Raw genomic sequence first — 14,471 nt, 5'->3', positions numbered from 1 at the left:
TGAATTATACATTCATACACAGAGGTTAATTATCACAAAACATCACACAGCTTTTGAGAAACAATTGATGGGGGCATGAACAGCTTAACTGAAAAAGCTGGTTACAAAACATCCAAGTAATTGACACTGGGAAAATAAGTTTTACATGAGGTACAGGAGGAAAAACATCTTTTAGATGGATGTACAAACTTTATCTACTGACACTTAATGAGTTTAGCTCCGCATAAACAGAATTCACAGTAAACAGCTAGCTGACTGTTGGTCTTAACTAACAGAAATCACAACCCTTCTCATTATAAAAGCTCTGCAGACATAAAATTCTTATTACTCATTTTTTATTTAATTTTTTATGATTTGTGATTCTTACCAGTACTGATAATCAAAAATCATTCAGAAAAAAAAGTTCAAAAATTTACACCTAACTCTGCAAAAGATAAAACTGAATTATGTGCAAATAACTTTTCTTATTAAAGTAACATGAGAAAGCTTAGATTATTTTGAAAGTGTAGGCAAAAGGAAAATTATCTGTTTACCTTTCAATTGCAGAACAATTGCCCCCCCTTAGCTTGCCTGACAGATGTATATCCAAGATTTCAATTAGTTGTTCAGACAATGAGTTGTATATTTATACAAATCTTATGGTAAAACTCAATTTATGAACATAAAGCATGTATGAAGGCTAGAAACGAAAAACAGACTATATAAAGACTACATGTATAGAGACTACAAATGAAAGATATCGGGTGATACAAGCCCATTATTTGTCTACAGCAACTTAAACTGCTAGTGAGCATTTTCTGAGCCAATAAAACACACACAGTCCAATTGCCTCCTACCCTCTAGAGCTCTAGTGTATAAAAAAATTCAGTCATTTTTCACTTGAAAAATTCCTTTCGAATTAAACTGCCTCCAACGACCTTGGAGATCTCTCAGTACTCAGCCTTGCAGTGCTTATACATCAACCACTGATGATTAGAAGACAAGACCTCACAAAGCACTCAAAAGAGCTTTAATTCATCATGTTCTAAATTCCTAGAAACAAACAGAAAGAATTACAGTTGGGCTCAGAATAAACTAAACTGTAACCACACAGTAATGACCAACTTCTCCATACCACTGCATCAAGAATGGCTGGCTTATGGGAATGTCCAGTGCTGCAAGAAACAAACAAACAAGTTTGCCTCTTTCCCAAAACCCTGCAGAACAGTATGCAAAAAGGAACTTCCACAGATCGAAGAACATGGAGGCATAATGTCCTAAAATCACACCATTCCTCACTTTATAGTCCTTACATTAAATCACATTTAGATAAAATCCTCACTGTCAAGAGAAATGAAATAATAAAAAGTCAGCCCTTTCAATTTAGCTTTCTATGGCAAATCTAAAGGCAATGACCTAAATTAATATACTGCATAAAACTACAAGGTCACCTTCAGTTCAAAGACAAGGGTAAGTACTCAACTAATGAAAAAAATATCTGAAATTCACCTTTATTTTGGAATTAGCTTCTTGTACTCCTTTGACATCTGTGAATAAACCTGAACAATGTGGCTTGCACCAAGGTTCCCCACCCCTCGCCTCCATTTTAGATGATGTTTTGGTTGGTAGAGACTGTGCAGTGGTCTAGCACCTAGGCCAGTCTGAATACAGAATGATTACAACAGTTTTTCTGAATTCCTGAAATAACAACTCATGAGGTAATACAGTTTTCAGGAAAGCATAGTGAAAATTACTCTGTGTATAAATAACAGTACCATACTACATATGAATATTAACAATATTTAAAATACTTGTTTTGGAAAGAGGGATACAACAATGCATAGACATTGTATTCTTCAAAAAAAACCCCACTAAATTAAAAGGAAATCTTTGGTCCTGCAAATTGCTTTTTTTAAATAAACTTAATGTTATGAATACGAAAATTCCCTGTGACTATAGTATTCTAAAGATAAATAGGACTATTCATTTGCATAAATTTAAACAAAACATATAATTTAGAGAATAACCTTTTCTTTAGTATTACATGTATTTTGACTTATTCAAGTGTAAAAGCCACATTTCATCTGCATCTGATATTTGTTTTTTGTTCTCTGCAGAATAAATTTAAAAGAGAAAACAAGCCTTACAGTAAAACAGCAAAGGAAGCAAAAATCTGAATTTACAATATGTCCATTTAGGCAAAGTTACTGAGGTAGAAAAAAACAGCAAAGTCAATTAAACCCTAAGATGCTGCTTGAAAGGTGATTTGAGTGCTCATTGCGATACATTACTTGGGATAATAAGCACATATACAGCATACAATAAGTAACTGTATCCCTCGTAAGACTGACTACCCGACAGAACTCATTTAGTATCTGAACAATCTCAGCCAAGGCTCTACAGCTATTATTAATAAAGAAACCTTTCTGACAGCAATCATGCACAACCTTCCACATCAACAACTCAGCACAGACCATTCATGTTGCACTGCAACCAGAAGGCAAAAGAGAATACAGCTACTTTAACCATTTCCTTCAAGTTGTTGAAAAATAGGAAGTTCGTAACAACCACGATAAAATAATGAGAACAGATGCCTAAATCTCCTCAAGAAGCTAAGGACAGCAGGAAATCATGGCTCTCTTGAAGACTTAAAACTCCAACTGACTTCTCTTCAAGCATAAAGCAAACTTGAGAAAGGTAGACCTGCTTTTACAATTCGGGACAGGGGAAAAAAAAAAAGACCCCTCCAACAATCCCCAAGCAGAACAACCCACATAACTCACCTCAACTGTTGAACAGTTTTTATAAGATCTAATTGCTAAACAGCACAATTTCCAACTCTTCTAATTTATCATTTGACTGTTAAAATAGAAGTTCTGAATCATCTGAGAATTGAAGCTCAGAAATTTGCATTACAACATTATGTAAGAATAGTGTAAGTATAGAAAGTATGTAGGGAAGAACCAACTTAATCCATGTAACTGCTTGTTTGATCAAAATTATACATGCACTTAATACCTTGACAAATTGCACCAAAAGGCAACAAATATTTTTCAATAATATTACTGAAAAGACTTCATAAAATACTGTTTTATAATGCAAAGCTTCCAAATACCTAATTGAGCTTCTGTAGTATGTGTGGCTGCAACCCTAAACTACACATTTCCCTTGCATCTGCAAGGTTAGACAGAAGTAAATGAAGTAATTACTGAAAACAGCCACAAAGAGGTAATTTACATGCATTTCTGTCTTTTTAATTTACAGTAAAACTGATAAAAGTCTATAAACATGCATTTAATTGCCCAGCACATAAATCACTAACTCAGTTCCCTAGAAGAGAGATTGGCAAGACTGATGTAAAGGATATTATAATCCTATTAAAATTTGACATGAACAACATTGTAAAGACTATTTTACTATTTGTGATGATCATGCATTTGACAGTTAATTGTGCAAAATTTACTCCACTGAGTTTAGTAACAAGAAAAAAAATCTGCAAATGGGACAAGTGACTACCATATTTAAATTTGCTAACCCTCAAGAAACAGCTCCTTCTTTTAGAAGGTATTATAAAAAAATTTTCTGTTACTCAAAGTCAAAAGTGCAACCAACAGAAACTCCATGTGAGAACAAAATATATTTGAGTAGACATAAACAGGAGTTTCATTCTAGTGTATTACCTTCGTCAAGATTCATCTCATCTAACCTTAAACATCCTCTGATCTATTTTAGGTACCCATCTTCAGCTGAAATGAATCAAGTCTAGGCAACATTCTTCTACTCTGACCATACAGGTAAGTCTTACTGGGTTAGCACAATCACACCTTTTATGTCTGGTATTCTATTGCAGCTTCCACAAGTAAGAACTCCTGAATCTGCTTGTTGTGTCTTTTGTTCCACACACTCCTTCTGAAAAATTCATTAAAATAGAAAGCCATTATCTTTTAGTTGAACCAATCACCCTCAAAGATCCCTCTGCTTCTGGCATATTCTGACTGACATTTTGAAGTAATCATTTATTGTGCTGCTAAATTACTAGATTTTCCGACAACTTTGAAGCTTCAATGCATTTCACATTGAACTTGGTGGAATAGGTGTCTACAAGGTTCCTGGGCATCTTCTTGAAGCAAATGCAAGTTAGGCATAAACTTTTATACTTGCTCCTGAAGATAGTTTTGGTTTCAGAATCTGAGCTTTGCTTTCTGCTGTCTAGATCCCTGTAAGGTCATCTTGAATTGACAGGAAATCTGGTTTTAGACAACAGACAATGGACTCCCAAATTGCTGCATGTAGAACAAGAGAGGTGTGCAAGCTACTACACAAACTAGTTCTTCCACCCCATCCAAAAAAGTACTTTATTATTGACAGCTTTTTCCACAAAAATCTTTTAAACACATGCCAACACACTGCTCATTGAAGAGCCTAAAGCTGCTGCTGCTGTCACCTTCTGTGCGTGCACAGGAAAAGCAATTCTTTCTTTGATGATCGAACCTAAGCAAGTAGGTTTACACTAAATTCACTAATTTAATTGCAATTTGGTTCACTCACAAAGGAACATGGCCTCAAAATCATCAGCCCTCATGATTTCTTAAAGCCAGTTAAAGACAAAAGGCTAGACATAAACTATTTGTGAGATACTGAACTCAGAAAAAAAAGAGGCAGTATTTTCTGAATTTTGTTTTCTAAGAACTGCCTATTGTATTAATGTGTCCAGTTCTAGTTCTCATATCGAACAACTGTCATAAAACTGTCACTTAGCACAAATTACGGACCATATTTTCTGAAAATTGATAGGACACTAAGATACAATACTTGTTTATCCCGTCAGACATTTCTCCTAGCCACACATTATCAGAGTCTAACAATTGCATGGCTCTCCAATTTTTAACTTAAATATTTGAATACAGAATCTTCTAAAAATATTTCACATCGGTCGATTTTTAAAAGGCCTGATTTTCATCTCCTCGCAACAGAATGAAATCATTGCAACTACATCAACACTAATAGAGATAATCCAGCACACAGACTTTTGACAAGAGAATCAGATGCACCATTAAAACAACTCCTGAAGGTCTCTGGCTAGTATAAGTGATTTTCAAATTCAGCAGTGGTTCTTTCAATAAATGGGAGTATTAGGTACCATGAAGTAACAGAACAGATCCCTCCTCAGGAGATTACAGTTGGGTTCCACTATTCTAAAACATATTTTTCACATATTAAATGAAAATAAAAATTTAGTGTACATGGGAAGCATTCAAAGAACCAGAAAATACAATACACTGAGTCTAAACATCCTGAACTTTCATGTTAAAAATCCAAACAGTATACAGATGAGTTTCTTATCTGCCTCTTTACTTGCAACCATGTTTAAGCTTAAAATCCTGGAATTCCAATATTCCCAAACATTAACAGGCTTGAACTCCATCCATAGCTTCCATCTGATATGTCTGGTCTATTAAAAACAACATACTTTCACAGCTGAGTTGCAGTAAGAAGCACAAAACCAGAGAAGACATTAGGAAACATCTCTAGGGAATTAGTTTGGTTTTTCAAAACACAGAAAGTTTTAGAAATTTTGGGTACAAGTTCTCTGTACATCATCCAGTCTCTACAGCTTAAATTTCCCCAACCGTTCCCTTTCTTCCTATTAAGCCCTCAGCTACTTGAAGTCCATTAATTCTAAAATGCCTTGCCTTCAAGAAATGGAACCGACTGCACAGCAGGTGCTATTTCTAGGCACTCTCCGGATATTTTCAGATGTGCAAGAGGGACTTCGGGTTTTTCTACAGATACTTTGAATATAGTTTATAATTTTATTTTCTAAAAAGAAAAAAAAAAGCTTTGAACAGAACATCTTTCCTACAGGCTGCTTCTCCCTCCATTTCAGAGACTCTAATTCCTCTTCCTCTCTGTATCTTAGTAAGGGGGTAGTTCTCTTCCTTGCCAACCCCAAACTCTTTGTACTGCTTTAAATGGCCAGAGAGTACCCAATTCTGTCAGATCCTGGCTCCATAAAGAATTCCCCAGAACACAGTAGTCTCCTTTCAAACCCAGATACAAGAGATAAGCAGCACTGCCCTAGGAACAGGACTGCAGCTGGGAAGGGACCATTAGCATCAGAAAAATTCCATGCAGCAGTACACAGACATCCCAGTAACAGTGACTCCAAGATCAGCCCTCCAGGCTAATTAAAACAGGGCTTTGCAAACAGTTTGCCATTGCTGGTGGGAATACTCAATTAGGACTAGCAGCCAGTTCTCTAGATAAACCTTTAAACCTAATCATACCCCACCACACCTGTCAACCTCTTGATGTTTGTCTCCTTACATGTACCTCTGCATGGAGACTAAAATCTCATTTCCCACCAACCACGAATCAACCCTAACCCTTCATGCATCCATCATCACATTTCCCACTCCGACATGCCTCTGTTTTGCCCAGTGATCTCTAGCCCCACATGACTTGCTCAGCACTCAGAATCCTTACAGCAGGCACTATGAGCAGAGCTAGATGAGCCAACAGAAGCTGCTGCTATACACAGGGCAATTAATTAGCAGTAAAATGTTCTTACCAGGCACCTTCCACTGCTCAGATAAGCATGTGCACACTGATAGTTGCGAACAGCTACCACTATGATGCTGCCCAGGATAACATAGGCTGGGAATCTTTGTGTGCCCAGACACCCTTCAACCACCTGACCAACTTAAGACAGAGAAAGTTCAGAGGTTAACTCCCTCTACAATCTACTTTCAAGCTGGTGGTTTTGTGCTAAATCTCAGAAATTACCCAATGTTTTTACAAGAGCGAAACAAAATTTTTAAAGGTTAGCAGTTGCTCTATTAACTGAATCATACTATGCACGTTATACTTTTTCTTATATTGCAGTATTATAATCTAATTATACTGAAGACTTTTCAGTAGGTATTAATGCTGTTAGCTTAACATTAGTGTTTGCACTTCCTAATCTTCAGGTGTTCCTTTTATTTTTAGACTGAGATTTGCTAAAAGCTCAACATATTGTCTCAAGCCTTTATGGAAAAGTCAGCTGAAACTAAGCATGCTAATGGCAACGACTGAACACACACAAAGAAGTTACATACTACCTAGCATCATCACTGGAGGGAAAGTGACTAAGTAGCAGTTTCTCTTGCAGCTTCTCTTATTGAAATATGACTCTAGATAAGCACAGAAGATGACGTGGCCTAAGATCATCTTTGAAGCATAGGTGTTTTGATTAAACGACTGTCTACTCACATGCTTGTTTAGTAAGAGGTAAACTTCCGGTCCCAACTCTTTCTCTACAGATAAAGAAGCACTTCCCAACGGTAAAAGGCAGAAGACTGTGGGCTGAATCTCAGCAGCAGGCTGTTAAACTGGAGTACGATAGTAGGATCAGTTCAAGTTGGAAGGGAGCTCAGGTGTCTAGCCCAACCTCCTCCTCAAAGCAGGCTCAGCTGTAAGATCAGACCAGAGCTTTATCCACTTGGGTCTTGGAAACCTCTAAGGACAGAGATGACACAACCTCCTTGGGTACTTGCTCCATCGCCTGACCATCCGTATCTGAAAAAAATTTCTGCTCATGGCCATTCGGAACCTCTCATTTCAAGTTATGTCCATTTTATCTCATCGTCCCACTACACACCACTGTCAAGAACCTGTCTGTCTTCTCAACAGCCTCCCCCAAGCTACTGGGGGCTGCTGTTGGTCCCCCCCTTGAAGCCACCTCTTGTCCAGGTTGAACAACCTCAATTCCCTCAGCCTGTCCTTGCAGGGCAACTCCTCTATCCCCAACAAGTGCGATGGCCTCCACTGAACTTACTTCAGTTTATCAATAATTTTCCCATACTGGGGGACCCAAACCTGGATGCAGTATCTAGATGTGATCTAACGAGTACTCAATAAAGGGGGATGATCACTTCCCTTGATCTGCTGGCGACGTGCCAGGTGACACAGCCCAGAATGCTGTAGGCTGCCTTTGCTGCCAGGGCACACTGCTGGCTTACATCCCCTTCCTGTCTGCCAGCAGCACCCCAGGGTCCTTCCCACAGAGCTGCTCCCTTCAGCCTGTTCATCCCCCAATAAATTTCATACCTTTATGAAAGATATGTATAAGAGTACCTTCATACGCTGTAATCTTCCCTTTAGCTAGAACAAAATTAAAGTCATCTCAAGCCACAGAGGAAGAAAACTGTCCTTGTGATTGAGGCACACTACCAGATATAGGATTAAATATTTTACTTTTTTTAGTCTTGTCACTCTTTCAGCCTATTTGCTACAATATTGTCCAAATTTCAGAGGACATTCAAATGATTAAAGTCGTCTCAGATAATCAATATAGTGAAAGGTCTATAAAACTACCTAAGGATCTAAAACGACCTTGGCAATGTGATCTGTATAAAAAGGGAGCAAATAAGAGAAATTCAAGTTAACTGTTAGCAGAGAAATCAAATTAATTCTCTGCATTTGTGATAACTGGACAAAACTGGAGAGGTGCACATTCTTCATGAGAGATCTGAAAGACCTACCTTAAAATGAAGCATCTGTAGGAGAGGTTACAGAACAATTATACAATATCAACATTAACACGTTATTTGAGTTTGGACAAGCATCCTCTCGAGATTTCTACAGGAACTCAAGGATACAATAGCTACTAATAGTGACATGTGAACTTAAATCCATTTGTGTTACCTAGGGCATGAAGGAGGGTTTATGGGCTAAAGAGAAAACGTGGGCAACTAAGCACTGTCAAGGCTCACAACTATACTAGCCATATCAGTAGAAATGACAACAAAGATACACTAGAGATAGGTCAGCACACCTTTTATAAAGAAAAATCACACCTCACATACATACTGAAGTTCTGCAAAGAGATCATAGGGGTAAGTAAGGAACCTCAAGGTGATAGCCTACTGGATTTTAACAAGTTTTAAGAAAACTAAGAAACCACAAGAGATAAGATCTTCTGCATGCATAAACAGCTGATGGTCTGATTCAGCATGGTTGTTCACATGCTAGTGGGCTAAATTTTCTTGAAAATGCCAATTTCAACATTTAAACATTTTACATTGCCTAACAAAGCACTGTTCTACCAAATCCTGGTACACGAAAGGTTCATTCATTATTGCTGACAAAGTAAATGTAACATCAGAAAATTTATTTTAACAAATTACACTTATTCTCTAATTTTCTTTAAAATCATAGGAGATACTTATTCCAAATTTTATTAGTTTTCTTGAAAATACAATTTAGTATTTTTTTGTTTTGTTAGGGGTTTTTTTTGTCAGATAATTACTCCAAATAGTTTCATTAGATTTGCATATCATGACAAGAACAGTCATGATAAAGTTCTTTGTTAGGTTTATTTAGAAGATGTCCTTTGCTTCAGAAATTTTAATCGAGCTTTGACAGACAGGGGAACAATTATTGACCTTTGTTGACTCTGTCCCAGTGTTTCCACCTGATTCACAACCCTACAAATAAATAGAAGTAAGCATTACTTAAGAAATTACTGATTTGGCCAATGAGGTTATTTTAAATACTTGGCTTCCCTACCTATAATAACACTTTGACTGTATTTGTTTAGCTGAGCTGTCATGCATTTTACTGTGTGACAACTACAATTAGACCTACAACAGTATGCATGAGGCAGAAAGATCAGTGCAGGCATATGAGAGAAACAATTTTATTTAATGCTTTAAAAGCAATCCTGCAGAGCAAGCAAAAAAAATAAATTTCCCAGTTATTCCCATTCTTAAGCATTATCCTACTCCATGAACTATATCCCTAATGCTATGCTGGTACTTTTCTCTCTCTCATTCTCTGCTTTTTAGCCAACCATATAACACAACTTGTCACTGCATCAGTTGTTCCACTGCTGACATATCCTGGTTGAAATGCCAGAATTTAAAAACATTTGGTTTTTAAAGTTGTGAGATAGGGAAGGATCAATGTTCCATAAGTCTACCAAGTATCTGAACTGATTTGCTTTGGAGCAATTTCCCTGAGCTTTCTCATATTTCCCCATACACAAACCAGAACTAAATAAAATCTGTTAGTTAAAGGTGATAACAGTTTGATCATATTCAGAACAATTTATAAAAGTACACCTTTTAACCAAATAACAATGATAATAATGAATTGCCCAAAGCAAAACTGTACAGGGGGGTTTTGTTGTTTGAGTTTTTTGTTTTGTTTTTTGAACTTACTAGTCACATATTTTATAAGTTGTTAATCAAATACAGTAGGTGGATGCACCAGACAGCAGCTTCTGGCCATCACATGCAGAGAACCAGGTACCTTGCTCCTGGACTGTAGAGTAGGGATGCTTGAAACAAGATACTCTTTCTCCAAATGTGTGCTTTCATCCTCCAAGATAAACCTTTTTATTCCTGCTTTGTACAGAGGAGCAGAATGTTACTCCACACTGGAAACAGATTTGAAAATAAACAACTGCTATATTCACAGAATAAGCCACTGGAGAATGTGTTGTTAAACGTAAAGAAAGGACCTTTAGTATTGTACTAGCCAGAATTTGAGTCAATGCTGTAAAATACAGTCTCCTGTTCTCCGGTGTAATAAAAGCAACTAAAAAGACTCTCAAAATCTTCAAACTAGAGTCTAGAAAGGCTGGAGCACTGAGGTAGAAGGAAGGGCTTCACAGAACCATGATATCATTTGAATCTGACAACTTTGATCATAGTTTTACTCCCAAAGATGTTCATAACAAAAGTCATAAGAGACTGCTGAAAGAAATCTGGCCTGGTCTTTCTCCAAAGATATAGTCTTCAGTAAATGTGTAATCTAAGTGATTTAGCCAAATCACTGCAAACAAAAGCAGTGTAGATAAACAAAGCTTAGGTATTTTCAACCAGATTTAAACTATGTTTGTATTTGTTTACTGTAATTGTGTAAAGGATTTATGATTCAATGTATCTCAAAGTGGGAAAACAGTTGGATCTAATACTTTATTATGTAACTTGATTTTAATAAACCTTTTAGTCTTTTAAAAAGTAAACATTCTTTTCATTTCAAAAATTAAAGAGAAATATAAAGTTATCCAATTCACCCATGGGGTGGGGGGAAGATGGTATGCTGCATTATCCAAAGTTTGGCCTAAACACCAGCTTTTGGACTATGTTTTTTTACGGATGGAAAATGGTAACATCAATGGAAGGGGAAAAAAAAAAAATCTACTCCCACAAAAAAAATGCATATAGTTCTCCAATAAACATTTAAAAAAATAGTCCACTCAGAAAACAAATTATCATAGTATAGAGAAAATGCAAGCAATTTTAATTTTTCATCTACTAGAATACATCAGTGTGTTTATATCAAAATAATTTAATGTTTATAATAGATGTGGAAGGGCTTCCACAGTTCAAAGAACTTTTTTCATTTTTCAGCCACTTTGTGAATGGTCTTCTGAAAGCTAATCTGAACTGGCATGTCTTCAGTCATTTGAATTGGATTTATATGCCAGTAAGTTTTAAAATAACATAACTGATGGTGTGTGACTCTTCAATTTTTCTAAATCTTTTTTTTTAAAAATGGCTTTGGGGATTTTCTGTAAACATAAAATATGTCTACAAACAACATTCAAAAAGGTGTACTTCCTATACATTAAAGGACAAATTTTACGTGTGAATAAAGTTAGCAATACTTTCTATTTTATTATATAATACTATTATTAGATGACATAAAAACTTAATTTTTCTCAAGTGATCCCTAACTAAGGTGATTGCTCTAGGCTTTTAGTTTTAAAGAGTCATACATTATGGCATAAATAATTTGGACATACAGATCATTAGCCACTCTCAAAAATACAGGCTGAAAAATTTATTTCAAGATTCAGAAATATTCACAGAATCCAAACACACGCATTTCGTTCTGTTAATTTTAAACATTGTTTAGATTTGTTTTCATGAATGAAAAGGCTTGACAGTGAATGGATTAACTTTCAGGCTGTCAGCTTGCATAAAGACACAGTAACAGCTAAATCATCTTTTTCTCTTCCTTGGAGGTTAGAAGGCTACAGAAACATTTAGATAACAATCAGTCAAAACTACAAGAATTCAGATATTTTTATCCTCCTAAAACCAAACTCTTTTTTCCACCACCCACTGGAAATAAGTGCAGATTAATTCAGAGAAACTGCCAAAGAAGTGCTCTGTATACCACCAGATCTTTGGTTTGCGGGCAACTTGGTTTTTCTGAACCTTAATAACTGATGGGCTATTCTTGCCTACTAAAGACTGCAAGAAGACTGCATCACTTATTGCACTTTGGGAATTAACGGGGTGTGAGAAAAACAAGACAGTAACACACAGTGAAATCCTGTCTTCGTGATGTAAGAAAAAGATCTTCTACTCATTTAACTGAATCAAGGATTTAACTCAAAGTTACACTCCAGAAGAACTTAGTAACTTAACTTTTAATAAATGCAGAATTTAATTTTAGAAAAAAAATGAGTAAAATTTCCATGGGAAAACCATTTATTTTATATGTAGTATTGTCTACTCCATAATCAGACTCTGTTTTTAATAATTTAAGTAGCAGTATTCAGTAGGAAGAGACTTCCTGCCTGGCAGACAACCCCAGCTCATCCTGAAAACCCAGCAATTCAACCAGCTACTTCAGAAGTACATCAGTACTTCCTGGCTACCTGATACACACATTGAGACAGTCATTTTCTCTTAGTCCTCTGGGAAGCTTTCCTCTCGAGCATGTGAATGTCTACATAACTATTTGTTTCCCTATGAGAGGCATATCTTACAGCAAGAATAGCAGCGTATCATATTCTAGTCATAAACTTGTTCTGAAACAAGTCTGTATGCCTTATAAACAAATCTGGAAAAGATTTCCTATAGTTTATTTCTGGATATTAAAATAAAATTCAGAATAATAATGCAGGTGAGCTACTAAACAGCATCCATTGTAAAATAATCTGCTACTTGCCAGAAATCAAATAATTTTTGTTTTATACAGTTTATTAAATAAGCTTTGTAGAAATAATGCTTATTTTGTAGGAAAAAAAAAAGTATAGCAGAAAAAAAAAGCAGCCTATGACAAATGGAAAACACACCATTTAAGGTTACAAATATACATAATTGGGGCATTCAGAACTCCTCTGACTTACTGCAAGTGATATTCCTGTCACATAATCTTATTAAGGAATAAATACCAAGATTCTTGAAAATAGTATCTGTGTCTAGATATGTCTCAGGAAACTTTTTCTTTTGCCAGCACTCAGTGTAGAGTGCACATTTCACTGACCAAACGAGCTCATTTTAAAATTTACTAAGTAAATATTACTGCAAACATAAGACACAGCTGCTCATGCTTCTTAAATAACATCCAAATACTAAATAAATATTGTACTTGAAATTTTCTTTAAAAGAATAAAGTTCCTATGTAGCAAAATACTAAGGCACAAGTAGTTGTGCTAGTTTATAAAGAAATGAAATAAAATTTTAAAAATACCAGTGATTTTACAGATATGCCAAGACTTGAAACATTTGTTTCAGTCCTGCTACAAAAGACAAGATGCTTTGATGGAAGCCAGTATTTTAAAATAAGAAGACATAAAGACACACATTCTCTAAGCAGAGCCTGTTTTAAAAGAGACTAAAAGAATATGTTTTTCACTTGCTTTGTTACCATGTTATTATTCTACAAATTGGGTTGGTCCTCAACATCATCTTTTTATGAGGCGTAACGTTGAAGAAGTAACTGGACCATACAATTAAATAAACAAACACTGAATGCCTAAATTGCGTTATGCACAAACTGGAAGTGGACAATGTCTTTTCAACAGCTATTCAAGTATCCTTTCTTTCTTTCTTCGTAATATCCACTGGTATTTGTCTGTTTTCTAAGACCTACTATTTTACCTTCTCTGCCTCTATGCTGATTAGTTTAGTTCAGAAAGTCAGCATAAGTAATAATGCAAGATAAGGATTTATGTTTTTGACTAATCAAAGATCATATATTTACCTTCTGCAAGCATATCTGGCACATCTGCTTGATATCTAGGCCCCACTCTGATTTCTCCCTTGTCTGCTAAAAGCGTTTTCAGTGAAGGATCATACACCAATGAATAAAAAAAGGTATCCTGAAAAAGAAGACACATTTGCAACAGCATAATGATTTTTAAAATTAAGTTTGTAGACCTGTATCACCTTCCTTTTGGAAATTATTAAAGTAGCCCCCCCTGCACACTTTTACAAAGCACAGGTTTGGTACATTGATCCTTATTTTAAATAATGCAGGTGTTTCATGAGTACTTTTAAATGGCTAATTGAAGCTTCTCTCATCACTAGCAGTTATTTCAGAACAGTGCAGTAATGAAGAGATTCATACACAAAAAAAAAAATCAATGGATTTGAAAACAATTAATATTAGCTGCTTTCTGAATTTAGTATGTTTCCTCTCATAAATATCTCTACCACAATGACTCTGCATTATAAATTAGTCTCAAAAAAGCATAAAACACT

At 35.7% G+C, this 14,471-nt stretch overlaps 1 protein-coding gene across 1 annotated transcript in view; it reads right to left on the bottom strand.

Moving 5' to 3' along the window:
- MTA3 (metastasis associated 1 family, member 3) overlaps positions 1 to 14,471 on the bottom strand; it is a 136,635-nt gene that overhangs the window by 83,318 nt on the left and 38,846 nt on the right. Inside the window, 1 exon segment of the mRNA XM_010576535.1 lies at positions 13,972 to 14,089. Within this exon segment, the coding sequence (XP_010574837.1) occupies positions 13,972 to 14,089 (118 nt within the window).

The sequence above is a fragment of the Haliaeetus leucocephalus genome, unplaced genomic scaffold (genome assembly GCF_000737465.1).
Source record: "Haliaeetus leucocephalus isolate CR32 unplaced genomic scaffold, Haliaeetus_leucocephalus-4.0 Scaffold526, whole genome shotgun sequence".
Classification (NCBI taxonomy): Eukaryota; Metazoa; Chordata; class Aves; order Accipitriformes; family Accipitridae; genus Haliaeetus; species Haliaeetus leucocephalus.
The sequence above is the reverse complement of the archived record's forward strand: the minus strand, read 5'-3'. Positions and strand labels throughout refer to the sequence as shown.